The sequence below is a fragment of the Gymnogyps californianus genome, chromosome 7 (assembly GCF_018139145.2).
Source record: "Gymnogyps californianus isolate 813 chromosome 7, ASM1813914v2, whole genome shotgun sequence".
Taxonomy (NCBI): domain Eukaryota; kingdom Metazoa; phylum Chordata; class Aves; order Accipitriformes; family Cathartidae; genus Gymnogyps; species Gymnogyps californianus.
Genome location: NC_059477.1, coordinates 37,522,591 through 37,542,392, shown reverse-complemented (window position 1 = coordinate 37,542,392; position 19,802 = coordinate 37,522,591). Strand labels below are relative to the sequence as shown.

Here is a 19,802-nt window from a genome sequence, read left to right as displayed (position 1 = left end):
AGAGCTGCTTTCTGTAACTCCTTTTTACGAGGCTGTAACACACAATCAGAGAAATGCCATGCCACTGAAATGGACATATTACTAACTTGAAATAAGGAAAAAATCTGCAACTGCTTCATTTAAAAATAATGCAATTTGGGTTTTTGTCGTGGTTTAACCCCAGCCGGCAACTAAGCACCATGCAGCCGCTTGCTCACTCCCCCCACCCAGTAGGATAGGGGAGAGAATCGAGAAGAAAATAAAATTTGTGGGTTGAGATAAAGACAGCTTAATAGGACAGAAAGGAAGAAAATAATAATAATTGTAATAATAATGATAAAATGACAGTAATAATACTAAAAGAATTAGAATATACAAAACAAGTGATGCACAATGCAATTGCTCACCACTCGCTGACTGATGCCCAGTCAGTTCCCGAGCAGCGATCCACCCCCCCTGGCCAACTCCCCCCAGTTTATATACTGGGCATGGTGTCATATGGTATGGAATATCCCTTTGGCCAGTTTGGGTCAGCTGTCCTGGCGGTGTCCCCTCCCAGCTTCTTGTGCCCCTCCAGCCTTCTTGCTGGCTGGGCATGAGAAGCTGAAAAGTCCTTGCCTTAGTATAAACACTACTTAGGAACAACTAAAAGCATCAGTGTGTTATCAACATTATTCTCATACTAAATCCAAAACATAACACTCTACCAGCTACTAGGAAGAAAATTAACTCTATCCCAGCTGAAACCAGGACAGTTTTGTAGGAATTACTTCTACTCCAGAGTATACATGGCAGCTTACTACATGGTTATCCACAAAAGCATTCACTTTGGGCTGGAACAAGCTGTTGTGCTGATATGGCAAGTGCACCCGCCCCAATAAAGGCTGAAACTTCTCGACCGCTGAAAGGACAGAGTTAAACTAGAAGCTGTGGTTTGGGGGTCGAGCTGGCCAGCCGGGCAGTGACTGGAGTCACGTACAGAGTTCCCCAAGTCATGCACCCCAGCTACCCGAGCCCACCAAAACCACCATAACCAGTGAAACCCCTCTGTTAAGAGAATTTTCCAGACTGCTGACCATATATGACCATGAGCCCTGACTCGACCTAGGGTATAAATGGAGCCCCGTTGGAGGGCAAATTGAGCCAGTCCTCCTCGGAGCCGTGAGTCTGCAGTCAGGGACTCTCCCCGTGGGTTGGGACGTTGTCCACGGAAACTCCTGCAGATTCAGTGCCTCGCCTTGTCGGTGAGTGATTGCACATTTTGAGTCATCATTCTAAGCTTAGATTTGGTTATAGTTCGTGTAGTGATAGTTCCCAGCTGACATCCTGAACCTGTAAATAGGTTGTGTTTGTCGCAGTGTTTATGACCTAATATTCCTGCTTAATCTGGCCATTATATCTCAATACAACATAACATTCCTGTTCAGTTTGACCACTACATTCTGATATCATTAAAGAAAACTGACTTTTAAAATATCTCACTATCTGTCTAGTATTTCTGCGGCAGCTGATGGAGCGGCACAGATCCCTCAGGGAGCCACAGACCTGCTCCTCGCTAACTGCAGCCCTAGGAACTGCCATGAAACTCATTGCTGAGTAGGACTTATCCTGGACTGAGGTCAGTAAGGTTAATTCAGCTCAAAGCTAAAACAGAAGCAACTTCTTACTCCTGACATCCGCTTTCTTGTGTTTTCCTCCCACGGTCAGCCGCGACGCCTGGTTAGCAGGTCTGCAGACCTGTGCTTGAGAGGCAGCCAAGCTGCAGCACTTCAGCCATTGAGTGGGGGAAAAAAAAACAGTCCAAGAGCAAATTTTGTGCAGCCCTTGTTGGCATCCGTGCTGTGCAATCGTGACTTTTTTATAAGCCGGAGCCTGGCATCAAGAACATGATGCTGCGGTAGAAAAAAGCATGGTCCCCAACATCTGGAATCAGGACGTGATGACCCAGCGAAGAAAGCTGAGCTGAGGCAGTGCTCCATTCGCCTGCCCGGCTACTTGACTCTGCTTCTTCAGCTCAGCATCTCAAGCGTTTTGGGAGGCAGATTTAATCCGCTGGCTGCTGCAGCCCTCTCGTGGCCACACAGACCCAACCGCGCTCCTGCATGCAGGCTGCTGGGAAAGCACAGACCGAAATTCTGTGTGGGAGGAAAGCATATTTTAAAAAGCACAACGCATAGTTATTAAATAGCATATTCATCCAAGAATAAATATATAAATAAATGGAACAGACACTTAGGATAATATTTGTGCCAGGTGTACAAGCAGAGTCGTTAAATGACTTGCTTTTCAAGAACCGAAAGAGAAATTACAGATAAAACATTAAGCAGTCATGTTTTTAATGGGATACCCTCTTTAATCTCCCTAGGCTGTCACTAAACAGTCTGCTTTGAAGTGCTCCTTTTCTTTTGAGCATTTGTACATTGATTTACAATGGTGTGGGTACATTTTGTACTCACAGGTTTTGCTGAGTATCTGCTTACTGGAAATGTGTCTATCTGCTCAGGAAACTCCAAGGAGGGGTGAAAATCTCTTGGGTTGGGGAAGATCTGGGGGAACCTGGACTGTTCCAAATTTCTGCAAAGACTAACAGGTAGATGGTTCTTTGGAGCCTGAAAAGCAAGCCTGGTTTTTGATATACTTTTTGTTTTTCCTTTTTATCTACCAGGTAGAGACAGAGACATCACTAACACTTGGAAATAAACCATGGGAATTAACAGTGGAAGAACATTGATGGGAGCAGTACTAAGAACCCATCCAACAGCCCAGCCATACACTCCCTGCCCAGTGCTGTGAGCGAGCACAAGCAAAGGAGATACCTACAGAATAAAAAAATAAAATGGATCAAAACAAAAAGTTTGTGCATAGGTATGGGGTACTCTGGAGGAGGTTGTCCAGTTTTGACTGATTTTTCTTAGACTGAGAGCAATAGTACTTACAGATCAGGGTGCTGCAGTCCTGCCAGAGAGATGATGTTACGCTATCATTTTCCCACTGCTTTTCTCTTTTTTTCCTTACAGTAGTTTCAGAGGAAACATCTGCAGGAGAAATGGCTGCATTTCAAAAAGATATGAAAAAAACCAAGCCAAAACTAAAACAAAAAACAACCAAAAAAAGGAAGCATAAAGTGGAGCCACCACGACCATATGAGCTGACATTACCTTTTCAGACAGGAGCGCTGCTACCTCTGGCAGTAACTGCATCCAGGCAGAGATGGGCTGTGGGGTGGGGTAGGTTTAGTAGGATCAGCAGGACTCTGGGTGACAATGACATCTAATATTTCGCAAGCCAATTTGCCAACCCATGTGTTCGCGATGCTGGAACAAGCCTTTTTATCAATACCAGGCATCAATAAGGCAGTGATATCTGCAGTCCCTTCAGGTGGCCGTGGGCACGTGCTTTCCAGCTTAAGCATGGAAAAATCAGTTTATAGAGGTGGGCTCTGTGCCTGCAGGTATTTTCCATCTGAGCTGGTGCTTCCTGCCCTGAGAGCGATTTGCAGTGAGGGTGGTAGGTCTTCAGGCCCTTTCCCCCCATGTGCCCAGCCCAAGGTCTGCACAGCACCATGACCCTAAATGCAGCACCAAACCCCACTGGTCTCCCATGCAGGGTCTCCCTTTCCAGCTGGCTGTCCTGGCGGCATCTTTAGCCCTCTGAACAACTCAGGATCCTGTGGAAATAGTCTTAACTTACCTATATGAACACCTTAACCACATATATTATATTTAAGTAATGTAGGTGCTGTGCTGCCATGCTGCAGCGACGCTGCTTTGAGCGAGCCAAGCTGCCTCCCATGGCTGCAGCACAAGGATGAGCTGCAGCTCGCACCCAGCTCTTCCACGCCCTTAGGCTCATCTTTCTCACTTACAAGAAAACCTTAATGCTTCCATAAAACAGTATTTTGCATTTTTTTTGTTTTTAACTAAATAACCTCTTCACTCTTCATTTTCTGTAAGCCCACACATACAGAACAAGATGTGACTTTTTTGGTTTAAGATTGCTTTTATTTTATATGGAGAAAAACAGTAGTAAGAAAGTAACAAAATTAATATCTGCCTGAAAGAGCACAGGGCAAGTATCATCCTGGGATCCAAAAAATTCTCCAAACAAAAAGGCTGATAAATTTTTAAGACATGTCTATATTGTGAGATGTTGAGATGTTTGGGGCAGTAAATACCTACACTGATAAAATTGTGTACAATAGCCTAGCGCAGAGCAACCTACAGCTCAGGTCTGGGTGCAGTGAGGCACATTACTTGGGTGCCAAGCAGCAGGGACACCTTGCTGATTTTGTCCTGACGCAGCTGGAAGCAGTGGGTCTGTACACAGCCAGCACGGGGGCTGCAGCCTCCTCCTGGCTGCAAAGCGGCACCTGGTCATATAGACACCTCTTCAGGTATGTAAACATGCTAGCTATATAGAAAAGTGGAAATCCCAGTGTCAAAAGCACAGACAGGATGCATACTGTTAAAAAACAAGTCCATGTAGGTTTTTAGTGAGATGGAGCTCTTTACTTTCTGGAAAACGTTCTCCTAGGGCTGGACTAAATAGCCAGGGTGAAATCTTGGCCCCGTTGACCTCAGCGGGACAAAGAGCTCATCCCTGGTGTTGCAGTGTCCGCTGACCCTGGCTGGGAATGGGAGGCTACAGCTGAGCCCCACTTTCTTGCCTTCTTGCCTGCGAGTTGCCTTCTTTCTACGCTACGCCCTTCTGCGACTGCATTGCCCCCATACCCACCCTAACTTGTCTTCTGCAGTTGGTCCGGACTCTAGGATTCAACCACAATCATACTCAAGTTGTTGCTGAAGATGATCCTCCCGTCCTTTTTGCTGCTGCACTCGGGCTGGCAGAGAGCCTCCTGCAGCCGCCGCCGCAGCCCCGGAGGGGCCGTGCCCAGGAAGTTTTTTGTCCCTGTCAGGAAATCCATCATGCAGGCTCCAGCCGGGTCCCCCTCAATAAAGCACTCGGTGATATCCCAGCCTGACAGGAACTCATAAACGCGGTATTCAACACCGAGTCTCTTCAAAACATCCGTGATGCCGTTGGAGGTGATGTAGTGGCCGCTGTCGGTGGAAGGCAAGCAGTGTTTGTACTTCTTCCATAAGCTGGCCCATCCGCTACTGTCTGCCAGAGCAGGAGGGAAGGTTACTTTTGCAAAGCCAAGGCAGTCAAACACCAGCTAATGCAACTACTAAATGAGTTTGAAATGTTCCCTCGCTGATGGCCCGGACCTTGCCAGGAGCAGGAGAAGACCTTTCCCCTTACCTGAGTCCACTTACAAATGTCTGTGCCTGGAGAGGGGTAAAACTGTGATCTCCCTCAGCCCTCCTTCCAAAACTCTCCTGTTTAAAGCAAACTCCTAGGATACAGTCTCCGGCACTGGATTTGCCCAGGAGGAGGAGTATACACAGAGGTACCAACGCACTGAGCCACACATGCATGCTATCCCTTAAGTGCCCCTTTGTTAGAATAGTGCAGATGTTTTTATACACTGAACCTCAATTTTAAGTGCACATCAAAGAATACACACCTGAAAAAGCCAGTCCCAGCCAGCAAGGGAAACAGCCTACTGGCAATGTGAGAGGGAGTTTTAATGGCAAACATGGGGTTTGCTTTATCCACTGCACCATGAGCTGGGGATTCATGAATGGCACACTGGAAAAAACACTCCTTTTTTTTTTTAATAAATGCCATGATGTTTTGAGTGGCTCTTTTTCCTGTCCTGTCATAAAGCCCGCAGCTCTTGGCAGCACCCGTTGTCCTGCTGGGGTCTCGGCCATCGCTGTGCGGAGGGAAGAGCCCCAAAGATGGGTCTTCCCAGAGCTCAGGTTGTGTTTTTAGAGTGCTGGTTTCACCATGAGGAAGGATTGACCCTCATTCATGAATAGCCACTCTTCTCTCTAGCCAGTAATTTCACAGCAGGAGATCTCTTTGCGGTACGGAGCAATTAATCTACTTCATAAGCAGGGAAGCAAGAGCACGAAAGTTATGCCTAAGTGGTCCCATCAGACATTGGGGTCCAAGAGGCTAAGCCCAAGATTGCATGCTCCCTATGAAATACAGTATTTGTTTTATTTAATTACTACAGAATAAGCGCTACTGAAATCCCAAGACAAATATTTGTGGCTGTCAAACTTCAAAGCTCTTCAAGACACCAGCAATGAAGCAAAAAATAAAAAGTCTCTCTTACCTGATAAAATTATGATCAGGAGTTTACCATGATGGTTGAGGCAGCTGTGGAAAAACTTGATAGTATTGGGAATATCCTCCACACGGTACAGCATCTAGAAGTGACAAAGTTACACACAGCCATTATTCCTCCTCCACAGTGCAATGGCCCTTCAAAGGCTTAAAGCCTTTCTCTATAGAGTTGTTTTAAATTACTTCCCAGTTGCTTCCCAGCCTGTCCTGACTCAGCATGCACGTTTAGGGATGCCCCACAAGACTGAGCATCACCAGCTCTCCACTGGCACCAACAGTCTGGGGTCAGACCCAGGGACCCTCTGCTCAGCCTCGGCCACCAGCCGGATGCTGACCTGCCCATCGCTGCCCTTCAAGCCCAGTGCAGTTTTGTGGTTGGAAAATATGTGCAGAGGGGAGTCCCCTGGTTTCTGTGGCTGGTCCTTATCACCAGGGGCATTGCTCGGCCGCGTCTGGGCATGGGCAGGCTGGATCTCTTCCAGACACTGAGGAATTTGCACTAGGATAAAGCAGGGCTCATCTCAAAGGCTGCCCTCGGGACTTGTAACTTAATCCTTGACCCAGCCACCAACCCCCTGAAACACTTCTTGTTGTGAAATCAGCTCTTATGAAATAAAAGCAAAATGAAATAAAAGCAAAATGAAATAAAAGCCACTAAAGCGAGAGAATAATAGATTTTTTACAAAATATAATTGGCACATACAACATCAGTGTCATCAGTATCAGAGACACAGCAGCATAATTTCTGACCCAAAACCTGACACAGGTGGTGGTTCACTAACCTTTCCCTTCAGTGCCATCCAAACTACTCTGATAAGGCAAAAAATTCAAGTTTTTCTGCAGCAGCAAAGCATAATTGTTGATCTCCATGTGACATGTGACAGCCTGAGACTCATCCTGTTTTATTACCCACCATACACAGTTAAACCAGTACAAACCAGAGACCAAAACCAGGGTGGATAGGGAATGAGGTTTGGTGTTTGTAGAGCTGCTGCAGAAGTTATTGCTCATGGGAGAACTGTGCTCAGCTCTGGTCCCCCTAACTTCAGGCATACAGCGGAAATGAAGGGAGTAGTTAAAGCTAATACTCCTATATCAAAGCAATACTCCATTACCTGGATCATATGGATGAAGTCAAATTTCTTATGTGTGCCTTTCTCCTTCACCTGTTGTTCATACTCCGAGGAAGTGAGCTGGTGCCAAATAAAAGAGACATTCTGCAGGTCTGGAGCTTGATTCACCAACTCTGTTTTAAAAAGTAGAAGAAAAACATGAATTTCACAAAACAGCAGAAAAACTCATCGTTCCAATTGATGGTCCTCGCTATACCCCAGGCAGGCAGGTATAGCCTTACCTTTGTAAGCTGCCACGTGCTGTGGGTTGGGCTCTATGATTTCGTTGTCAATAAGGGCCCCTGGGTGTACAGCCTGCAGTATCCTGATCATTTTCAAATCCTGCTCACCTATTCAACAAACACAAATGCATTACTTTTTAAAAAGTACATAAATGTGGTGAAAGGATGCCGGCGCACCTGCCGCCTCTGCTGCCGGGAAATCCCCCAAGTAGAAGTGAGGCACACTCTACCTTGCAGTTTGCATGGTGGCATCTAATGTCAGTCTTACCACGATATCTTACTGCTCAAGCTAACATATATTTGCAGATAAGACTAAGAACAAGGCAGAGATAAGCAACAGTGCAGAAACCCGCTAATGGCAATACTCTGGGTCACGGGACAGACAGGTCAAAATAATCAAAAAGATCACTGTTTAAAAAAAAAAAACATGAAGCATTAGTTTTCAACAAAAACACAAAGTTTGAATGGGGGCAAGGAGGGAGCTGGCCCAGCTGTGCAACTTCAGCATGGCACAGGGTGGTCCATGCCTTTGGCACTGCCCCAGGGAGGTGATGGCTGCTCTGCTGCTGGTGTGACATGGCTTGGAGACCTGGGGACCTGCACGGCAAGAGGAAAGACCCATTGACATGCAGTACCCTGGGTCCTCCCTCTTTGGGGACCAGCCACATGGTCTCAGCTCTGGGCATCTACTAACTAGTTGTTATCTTGGAGTTGCACATAGACACTTATATATTTGTGTGTAGGTGCCCTGCAAATTTAGCTATTGGTGCTCCTCTGTTGCTGTCTAAGCTCTGGAGAAGCAAGCGGCAGTCTATCCTTCTGTCCTAGGAATTTCCCAGCTTCTTTCAAGGTGATGCAGGTCACCCTTGTTTCTTTCAGAAAGGCCACGATACACCAAGTGCACAAAGTCCATCTGGTTCATCTGGAACTATGGAAATAAACAGCAGAGGTGACAACCTTGAGTTGACCTTTGCAAGAATGCTGTCTGTAGCTGATGGTGGGGCCTAAAAATAGTCCTGCCCTTGCAAATGTCACACACGGAGGGCTTGATACAAGACACTGCATCTTCCCTAGCCTTTCAGCTGATGTACCAGCTATGAGGAAAGTCATCATCTTTGGCAGGTGTTGCAGTAAATAGAATTCAAGGAGGGAAATATCAGCCATGCCAGCACTACAAGGACATCCAAGGAAGGACGAGTCTTTTGAAATTGGAGAAAAAATACCCAGGACTCCTGAGGAATGCAGTGGCAGCGGTACAGGGCTGGCCAAAGGCACAAGGAAAGAGGCTGTGGCTGCATCCATTGAAGGTGGGTGCATGGGCTAATACTGCTGACAGGAAGGAAGATCCCTATAGCAAGCAGCTGAATCATTTTAGGCAGTCCTAAATGCCAGTTAGTATGTGTGCGGTGCGGGGAGCACCAGCAATTAGAGGTGCTGACGGGGGCTCCCTGTAGGCTGAGGCGGGAGGCAGAGCATCATTGCCCCATGTCCTGGAGCCACTGATGGTAGCAAATGGGTATATCAACAGCAAATGGATATCTTAAAAGCTGTTTGGGTTTTTTTTTTTACTCCATCTCTGTAAAATGCCCTAACCTAGTCTTTGCAAGAGCAGGTAATAACATCCTCAACTGGGGTGTCTGCAAAAACAAGCGGTAAAATACAATGCTTCAGAACAGGGATTTCTCTGCTCCAGTTAGCCCTGCCAGCAACAACCCTTCAGCACTAACCACAGCGAGGCTGAAACAGGAGTGAAACCCCTCTGCAAACAGCAGCCCATGCTGGCACTGACTGGGAGGTTACAGCTGAGATAGTTAAACCGGCCACGGGAAAACGTGGCGTGAATGAGAAAATGTGATCTGGACCCGACAACAGTCTTTTAGGATGTGGAGTCGGTCACTAATCCCCATTAATATTTTCGTCAACTAAACTAATTCTGGGGGCTCTGTGAAATCAGAGTCCAAGCCTGGAAAGGTCAGGGATCAGATATAACCTTTTGCTCAATGCCATCCTAGCTCACTCTCCTGCCTGGCCGCAGAAGTTCGGCTCTTGCAGCCGTGGGCAAGCTGAATGTGTACCCCTGTCCCGTCACCTGTGAGGGGCAGTTACCCAGGAAACCCAGGAAAATTTTAGAGTTTTTACTTTTCCATTAGAACTTTTTCTGAAGAGGAAGTAAGGAAAAATGAGGACGGTGCAAAAAGTTCATTTTTCCCTTGTGTTTTCTTGGAGTCAGAATTTCAGTTTTATATTACTTAATGAAAACAGAGTGTAATTGAGAACTGAATGGTTTCTTCCTGCTTGCTTTCTCATATGCTCCAACGTATTCCCAAGTGGGGAAAACAATTCAACACTATTTTTCTCTCACTCAAGAAAACAAGCAAAAAAAGTGAGAAAAATACTTTCATTTGAAAGTATTAATACTTAAAATTCAGCTGAAAATACTTTTAAAAGCAAAAGCAAACTCTGACAAATCAAACTGCCACTTCTTTCCTCTACTTCTTATTTTCTCCCAGTTTCCCTAGGAGCAAAGTTGAATGTTTTCACCACTTTTTTTTTTTTTTAAAAAACACAAATGCATTTAGAACAGCTTTAAAGCAATTTTTCCAAAAGATGGGTTTCTCTCTGGGGGGAAATATAATTTGCAGTTAAACCCTACTTATCACTGGATAAAAACACAGTAGTAACAAAGAAACACGTCTTGAAAAAGCTGATGCAGCCCCATGCTAATGGTTGTGGCCAGCTGGTTTTGCACCACCTGGAGCAGAGCATTGCCCAGCTTTGGCCTCTGGGATCCCTAACAGCAAAGCAAAAAGAGAGATCCTTTCAGGTGGGATAGTCTAGGACAGGACTTAGGGTGGAATGAACCTCTAGGATGTCTCTAATTCTCTCCGACGAGGTTTGAAGATACTCTCGTACCTAACCCGCAGCAGGAGCCCTTGCTTTGAGACATATAAAGTCAGGTGAGAGTCATCAAGAGGCAGAGACTAAGCTAAAATCATCACACTCATCTCAATTCTTGGAAAGATTTGAGCAGCAGTGTTTCAGAAGGGAGATGGGGAAGGAAGGGAGGGAGCATCGCTCTCATCCCGGCTCCACACCCCGTTTTGCCTTTCTCTGCTTCAGTGAGAAATACTGTTATTAACGCCTGAGTAGTTATCCCCATTGCTCAAAATTTTGGTATCACTTTCTGCTACCCATAGGGACCCCCCTGTCCCCCAGCAGCAGCGGTGCTGCTAAGCTCCTTACCTGTGCCGCTTCCAACTCCCAGAACATTTATAGTCGATTTTCCATTGCCGAGACTGAAATTATAAGTACACGTTACTTAACCACGCTATGTGACATGTCTTCATGTTTTAATTCTAGTATCTTAGGTGCCACATTGGCTCGGAAATTTTCATGTTTTGCCACGTGAATTGGGATAGAAATTCGAGCATCCCTTTGGAGCCCAGCCATAACCGGCTGCGTGGTGGGAGCCAGCCCCGTATTAGCAAGCTCATATTTCAAAGTACAGTAGGCATCAGGATATAGTGTTTCTCATCCTTTGCCAGAGAGTTTTCTTCAATCTCTGGCTGGCACCATGCAAAAAGGCCTCGGGGAACCCCAGGGCAAAGGGTTCCCTTTGGGGGTAGTGGGGCTGTGCCTGGCTGAGGTGGGCACTGCCGGGAATGCAGGGACAAGGCGAGCCGGGGCAAAACCTCTGCACCCTCAGGAGACAAGTTTGGTTGTCCAATATTGGATATAAATACCCAGAAAAAGTAAAAAATCAGGCTATCCAGGTGACTGAAAATCCTCTCTTTTCAACATTAATCTTGGTTTGAAATTGGAAGGGAAGGTCAGAATCTTCAATAATTTTTATCTTAGAAAAATTACTTTTGAAAAGACCAAAAAAACCCCGATCATGTGGTTCCTAGCAGAATACGTAATAACAGCCTGGCTCGAGGATGAGGAGCCAGGGCTCAAGGCGCCTTGCTGCTCTGACATGCTTTATGGCCTTGTTCTGCTCTCGGGCATGGATTGTGCAGGGGCATTGAGTTTCCCATACACTATCTCAGGAGACACCACAGCAATGATTCAACAAGAGGGGAACGAGTAGTAAATCCTGGAGGGTGTGAGCTAGTCAAGGAGCCTTAGCCCTAATGAGGGTCAAGACCCTTTGGCAGACCCACAATCAGCATCGTAGGAAGCTGCAATGTTTTGCATCATTTAAAATTCACATAAGTGAATTTTTCAACTAAAATTTCCCAATACAAATTATTTTTTAATTATTATTTTTTTGCTTACTTTTTATATCTATCTGATCTGGAGAATAAAAATTTGCCTGCCTAAATTTTTTTCTCAATGGAGAAAACAGTTTCTATAACATCCAAAAATTACCCAAACTTGAAAGGACTTTCTTGTGGTTTGGATCTAGGCTGTTCTAAAACTATCTGCAGTCATCCAGGCTTAATATATTACATCAATACTTCACAAAACTGATTATCATTTGATACTTAAGCAATGCAAATCGACTTAGGATAGAAATAAGGAGGTCTTAGGGGATTGGGAAAACCAAGAATTAGTCACTAGAAGAGAATAAGAGATGTGTTTCTGTTTGGACTGATGTGTAATGAAGTCCCAAAAGCAGGGAGAGAGCAAAAGAGAGCTTTCTTTTGAAAAAAACAAACAACAAAAAAAGGTTTAATCCTTGGAAAATCAGCTAATGAAAAGAGATGGACATGAAAATGAGGTCTTGATTCTTTCCTTAACATAAGCTGAGAGGCAGCACAATGTATTAATTGAAATAGCACATATTCTGGAGTCATTAAACAGAATAGCCTAAAGACCACTATTAAGGGACTTAAAACTGAAAAAGCATTAAAAGTTCATTCCTGCCCCAAAAAGTCACAGAATCACAGAATCACAGAATGGTTTGGGTTCAAAGGGACCTTAAAGATCATCTAGTTCCAACCCCCCCTGCCACAGGCAGGGACACCTTCCTTAAGGAAAATCCTTAAACATGTTTGCTGACCCTTGTATGCAGGTTGCCTCCCAGGATTACAAATGGCTTTCCCACTTTGGTGGAAGCACTCCTTACCCAGCCATGATGTTGGGCATTTCTTCCTTGTTGAATTCGTCCATGCACTGGTGCTCTGTTGAATGATCCAAAAATGACTTAAAGGCCTCTACATACTCCTCAGCCGTGAGACTTCTCATGGAAGGGATCACATACAGCTCTTGAGAAACAAATACGAATTGTGTGTTAGTGGTTTCAAGGCAAGTGAAGGATCAAAGCACTTACCTTGTGGAAGAAACCCAACCCAACAGAAGCCAGAGATTTGGGAAGATGGTATGGAGGACGCATGGCCCAAGAGCCGTCCGTGCAGCTGGGCTCACACAAACACTTTCCAACCTGTTCACACTCAGGGTTTGAAAATTATTCTTTGACATCAGCATATTTGTTAAGTGCCTCATTACTACAGGTCAGCCTGAGGAAAATGTCTCCAAAATGCTTAGCCAGATATGGGGTACTCAGTTTGCAGAAAGGGAGGTAAGTAAGTGGAGTGTTTTTCTGGAAGACTCAAGGTAAGAAGGTGAAGGGAATCGTACAGCAGGTCCAAACCTGGGGGGCCCGTCGCTCGTGCACATGCTGGACGGTGTAACTGAAATCGCCAGCTGTTGGCACACTTGCTATTAGGGGTGATGCAACACAAAACCTGCCACCTGCAGCTGAAGCAAAAATAGTCAACCTCGTGCACCTCGTTTCCAACTCTTGCCAGCACGGGACTGCAATGCACTGCTGGAGAGGTGAATTCCCCGATGGGAACTGCAGCTCGTGGCCAGGTGGGCAACCGATAGCAAAAGCATTTCACCTGAACGGGCTCATGCTCAAATGTGGGTGGCTGAGACCAAGATTTCTAGCTCTGAACCAACACCCAGGGCTACTCAAGGGGTTGCAAGCAATTATTGCAAAAACTCACTTTCCTGCTGTCTCATCCTAATGATAGGGTTGCTGCCAGGGCACAAGCTCTGGCCAACTGCTTGGGTCTGAGGAGCAACGATAAGACTAAGACTTGAGGCTCACGAGAAGATGCCATGCAGCTGACTACTGGCTCTGGGGTCTATCTCAGACAGAGGGCTGCAGTAGGAAGACAGTTGTAGTGCCAGCCTCAACATGTGAGATCAGCATTGGAAAGGTAGCATTCAACAGGAAAAAAATCAGCTTTTCCTCCTAAATGAAATGAGGATGAAGGACAGGACTCAGTGGAATGTTTTCATCCTCATTTTTGCCTTTTGAGGAGCTGCTTATTTATCGTCTGCTTTTAGTTGCCACTAGTGAGAAAACTATGTATGTCTCATACAGGACCGTGCAATCTTAAATTGAATGCCTGTGCTGTTTCCGAAACCACATGTCATTGGCAGCTGTGTTTCTGGTAGGTATGTATGGAGACCCTATGTCCAGCCCTATTGGAAGTAAAGATATCAACATCTATCCTCAACACTTCGAACTATACCCTAACACAAACCTGAAATCACCTGAATTGCAGTCAGTTTAGCATCCTGTTTCTTTTTTTTTTTTTAAACAATCTCTAACTCCAAAAGAATTAAAACATGTTTGTAGTGATAGCAAGCTGAGTGGGCATTTTACTTTAATCTCCTTTTTTTTTTCTCCCAAATACCTGAATTATCGTGTGGAGCTGTCAGAATCTCTGCTTCAAAGTTCATGCTGGGGAACCTATTCCTGTAAGGAAAGTATAGCACTTCAGTTATTTGAAGAACCTGTATGCTTTTTTGAAGCTGCATTGAAAATGCAGAGCAAAAGGAAGATGCTCCAGGACAAATTTTCCTTGCCTGCTAATCAATGCTATTTGTTCTCTTTTACTAGACTAAACAAAGTCAAAACTTCTTGGTTAGCTGATCACCCATAAGTATCAGCAACAGACTGGCCACCTGCACCAATGCTTGTCTGAGATGTGTTGTGGAAGCTTTTCCTACCTCTGAAGAATCGTTAACCAGTCAATACAGTGGAAGGCATTAGACTAACTGATACTACACACTCTGTGAAACCTTTAATCATGAATGGAGTAGAAGAAATAGCAGTGAAATTAAGAAAAGGCTATAGTGAGCTTCAGCATCTGAAGTGCTAAAAGATCTGTTTGGCCCAATGTTTCAGGGACCTTTTTGCTTTGCTTTTTTTTTTTAACTTCAGATTTTCCTGGCTGCACATATTACATTGGGTAACTTGTAAAAGGTACCGGACTCAAAGGGCAAAAGTCAAAGAGGTCATTCGACCACAAATGTTTTCATTCAGTCACATGTTTTCATTCTTAGTTTAGTTTTTTTGTGAAGACTTCTAGCAATGAAGGCACATCTTCGTTTTCCTTTGACAATGTGCCTCATCTATCAAACAGCGACGAGGTGTCTCTAGCAAAAGGAAGGGATGAAATTAAATTGGAGCAAGGACCTCACTTCTGCAAAGAAAGTGTTGGGGTGAGGCTACCTATGCAAGGGGAATAGTCATCTTCTGGGTAACCACATTTCAATATTGAGATGCACAGCAAGACTTAGGGGTGATATTCCTGTGCAACCTGGGTTTAGACACGTTGCTGCTCCCAAACCTTTGCTATTAGAAAACGCTTCATGACAAGCAGTCTACAATAGGAGTAAGCAGCCCCCAAGTCCCCCATGCCAGGGAAAAAACTCCTGTGTGAATAAGAAACAAGCCAGTTGGTGGAAAAGAAAGAAGGGAGACTTGTAGTGGGGCTTTGAGATACAAATATGTAATGACTGTGCTAGCAGGTAGCAGGCAAGTGGCCACATGTGCACATAACGCACTGCTTTGGTTGATGAAGGCAAGAAAAGACTTAGATGTCCCAGAAGTCTCGGAGATGCTGGGGTGCTGCCAGAGTCCTGCAAGACCAGTTGATTTCATCTGAGTTCACTGCCAAAGGCACGTACCTGGCTCCCACGAGGTACGTCAAAGGTCTCAGTTCCACCCCCTTGACCTCACCTCTCCCCAGAAAAGACCTCACAGAAGTTCAGCAGTAATAAGCCTGAACTCAGGCCACCTCCATAAGCTCCAACTTGGCTGCAGGCCAGACCCTCCAATTTCCACTCAACCCTCTGACCTCTTCCATCTCTGCCTGTCAAAACAGAGGACTATTTTGTCCTCTCAGCTGGCTGAACCAAGCAAGATGGTTTTCAGAACAGATCTCCCACTAAAATGCCGAGGGGTAGCGTGGCTTCCCCTGTGCAGAGAGGAACAACTCTCGGGGTCCTGGGACACGAACTCCATTTCTGACCGGTCAAATGTTTCCAGCCATCCCAAGAGACCTGCCAGCTGACCTGGACAGACTGCAGCACAAGTATTCACCAGGATGGATGATGCCAAGATAACTCTTCCACCGAGACTTTTGCCATTTCTCCCCAGGCAGGGTTTCTAAGATTGATTAACACTTGTTGCTGGGAAGGTGAAACAAGCTTAATTATTGCTAGGAACAAACTGACTTCCTCTAAAATCTGGCTTAAAATCTAGCCCAGATCTGCAAATTGAGTGCAATACTTTGGGCTGGTACTGCCCATCCCAGGACCCCAATACCCAACAGCAGGACCGAAGCAGTGACTGCCAGGGAGCGGGATGCTCCTGGGCAGCTGGTCCTGCCACGGCTCCTGGCTAAGTCAGAGCTCGCCGTTAGCAAGGTTAAACCTCTTCCCCTCCATGAACCGAGCAGGTTACGGACTGCAGGTGCAGGGCACAGAGGGAATTCACGGCGCCACTTTAAGTGATGCAGCACCTTTAAGTTGAAAAAGTCATTAAATTCAAGATGTTTCTAGCAACACAAATTGCAAGAACATCTTCATAACTCATAATTTCATTACACCTAAACTTAGGCTGCTAAGGGGCTAAAGGTCTCCTCACAAAGGCTAGCTTAGCCCCCGTCCCTCTCAGGACGTGGGCACATCTGCTGTTACTCCCACGTTACACACATCCATCTGTGACACAGGGACAGCGGGGGCTGGCTCTGCCACCCAGCCGGACGGTGGGGAAACGCGCACCCTCGCTCCCTTCCAAAATCCACATACCTCTTCATCTCCAGGGCCGGGTCCATGGTCGAGGCGGGTGCCGTGCTGGGACACGGCGGCCGGGCAAGGGGCTGGGGGTTAGCCAGGCGCCTGGCCCCTACGTTAGCATGTCCACCTGCCGCCCCGCTCCGCGCCGGCCGCTCAACCCGCCGCGACGCTGGCGGTGACCCCGGCGTGTGGCCGCGGCTCTGCCGGCACCTGTCGGGACAGGCAGCGTCACTGGAGTGAGAAGGGGAAACCCGAGCCCCGCGGGGAAGGAGCGAGGGGCCGGGGAGGGCGATGCGCAAGGCCTGACGTCTGCGGGGCTGTCCTCATCGCACGACAGCTGCGCTGTTTTCAAGGAGAGAGAGAAAAAAAAAAAAAAAAAGGGACGGATTGAGACTTCCAAACCTTTAAAACCTGAGTGGAAGTGGCGCAGGGGTGTCAGCTGGCGCCAGGCAGACCTGGGGGCCATTTCCATCTGCTTTTTAATCTGCTTTGAACCTTGCCTCTCCTTCGTGCTCGCTGCCCCGGGCGGGAGGAGCTGCTTTCCTGCATCCTTGCTGTGCTGCTGCCTGATGGACGGACTCGGGGATTCACTGGGAGATCCTCACTTTCTCTGGAGAGAAGAGGGGTGTCCTGGTTTCGGCTAGGACAGAGTTAATTTTCTTCCTAGTAGCTGGTATAGTGCTGTGTTTTGGATTTAGTAGGAAAAGAATGTTGATAACACACTGATGTTTTCAGTTGTTGCTAAGTAGAGTTTATACTAAGTCAAGGATTTCTCAGCTTCTTGTGCCCAGCCAGCAAGAAGGCTGGAGGGGCACAAGAAGCTGGGAGGGGACACCATCAAGACAGCTGACCCAAACTGGCCAAAGAGCTATTCCATACCATATGACATCATGCCCAGTATATAAACTGGGGAGAGTTAACTGGGAGGGCGGATCGTGGCTCGGGAGCTAACTGGGCATCGGTCAGCGGGTGGTGAGCAATTGCATTGTGCATCACTGGTGGTTTTTTTTTTCTTTTGTTGTTGTTTGGTTGGTTTTTTTCCCTTCCTCCCCCTCCTTTTTGTTATATTCCTTTTCATTACTATTATTATTATTGTATTTCATTATTACTATTGTTAGTATTATATTTTACTTTAGTTATTAAACTGTTCTTATCTCAACCCACGAGTTTTACTTTTTTTTTCCCCTCCTTCCTCCTCCTCACCCCACTGGGAGGGGGAAGGGGGAAGTGGCTGCGTGGTGCTTAGTTGCTGACTGGGGTTAAACCACGACAAGGGGCTTGCTGGCTGCCCAGAGACCTGAGAAAATGATCTTAACTTCTCTGATTCAGGGGGAAACGGGGCATAACAGCAGTACCTGCCAGCAGACACTGCAGCCCCGCGGGCAGCCTGGCACCCTCCTGTCCCTGCCCTGCGAGAGGGACAGGCAGCTGGGGCGGGGGGCAGCGAGCCCAGCCTGCTCCCACTCTGCTCGCTAAACCTCAGGGATTAGAAAGCAAGGAAACATTTTTGGGGGAGAGCTGGCCAAGCCGGAGGTGGCCGGAGGTCACCCAGGATGGGATGGCACAACAGGAGATGCAGTGGTTGCTATTACAAGCACAGAAAATCCTGGGTGCTCCCTGCACCTGGATTCAGCTTTTTCTCTTACCAAGAACTACAGCATCCACGAGACTGACGCTCCTTTTGACTAAAATCTAATAACACAAAGGTAAAAAAGAAAGGATGTAGAGACTTTGTATGGCCACATGAGGTCCAGTGGTGGAAAGCGCAGCATTAGGATCCTCTCCACTCCCTTTCCCTGAAGGCAACAGGCAGAACAGATTTAGCAGACAAGAAATAAAACCTCCCCCCTTGCTGAAATCCCTCCCCCAAAACACTGCCTGCCCCGCACGGCTCACCAAGGCCAGGGATCACGTTATCAGGTGGGGATGCTTCACTATCAAGTGACCTGTCTTGGTTTATACTACATTTGGCTTCCAAATGGATTTAAGTTATCTCCACCCCCAGGCAGGTCTGCAGCAGCATGTTAAGCTAGAAACAGCCACATCCCTGCTCTTAACCAGAATACTCAAACCAAAGGTGAGGAAAGACCAGAACCTCTTTGCTAGCTCTAAAAGGCAGATTTGGCTCCTCATGCTGTTTGACCACCCAGGCAGTGATTTTACATCAGCCCTTTCCATCCCTAAACATTTCCACCAGAGACGCCAGCCCCCAGACACCAGCCGTGCAGCAGTGGATGGCACCCGGCGCTTCTCAGCCAAGCCCCACACGCTGCAGCCGCAGCTGCCTCGTGTCCCCCAGCCACCTCCGCCTCATCCCAGTTAAGCCACACCGCCCGCTCTGGCCCAGGCACCCCTCCACCCTGCCATGCCACCGCCAGGGATGGACACCCCGCAGGTCCCAGCAGAAAGCCGTACCTCCCCGGAGCAACAGGAGCTGTAGAGAAACCTCCAGCATCGAGGAGCTGCACAGCCCTTGGAAACCTCCTTGTACATTCACTGGGGGCTGATATCCCTCCCTGGCCCCCCCCGTGTTGTCGTCCCCCCCCTGGCTCCAACAGTGCACGTAGGCGCATGCCACAACTGAGCTGGCATTAGCCTACAACAACAGCCTTTGTTCCCCCGGTGCTGGAAACAACAGCACATTGTGGGCAGCTGCCTGCGCCGGCAGGAATTGGCGGCAGGGTGGCTTTGGAGGATGTACCCTCCGCACGCTGTGCTTTCGGTTGTTCTGGTGAGCTCGTGACTAAATCCGCTCTAAACTGTGTTTTTCATGCAAATTGAAAAAGCTGGGGTTTTTGATCAGTGAGATGATGGCTAAAGCTAGAGCTGGGCCGTAGCGCGAGAAAAACAAAGCAACAGTGTTTTTCCCCACACGCTGCGGCTGTGGAGGTCAGTTTTGGGCTGATCCTGCAGAAATTGGTCATTCACTTTTCCCAGGGGCGAGCCTGCCCAAGGCTGGTGTTGCCCTTGGCGCCGACCCCCGTGATGCTCCATCTCCATCAGCCCACCGTGACAAGCCTCGGACCTGCGCCTCCAGGCAGGAAAGTGTGGGCATTTGGAAATCAAATTTCAATGAATTTATCTTCTAAATAGTGATCAGTTTTTAGGCTGATGAATGTCAGGAAGGTCCTTGGCATTTTTACGGAGTTCCTCATGGCATTACTAGTTTATTTTTTGAGACCCTCCCAGCTCCACCTAGAACAACTGATTAAGGCCCATGTAATGT

General features: G+C 47.0%; 1 protein-coding gene across 1 annotated transcript; it reads right to left on the bottom strand.

Annotated features, from left to right (window-relative positions):
- Positions 1 to 4,744: 4,744 nt before the first annotated feature.
- LOC127018641 (carnosine N-methyltransferase 2) lies at positions 4,745 to 19,031 on the bottom strand. Its single transcript, XM_050900361.1, has 10 exons — positions 18,992 to 19,031; positions 16,739 to 16,918; positions 16,589 to 16,703; positions 14,185 to 14,246; positions 12,603 to 12,741; positions 10,775 to 10,827; positions 7,532 to 7,639; positions 7,293 to 7,423; positions 6,167 to 6,260; positions 4,745 to 5,100 (listed from the first exon to the last, which is right to left on the bottom strand). The coding sequence occupies exons 1-10, from the start codon at positions 19,029 to 19,031 to the stop codon at positions 4,745 to 4,747; spliced, it is 1,278 nt and encodes a 425-aa protein (XP_050756318.1).
- Between the last annotated feature and the right edge of the window lie 771 nt (positions 19,032 to 19,802).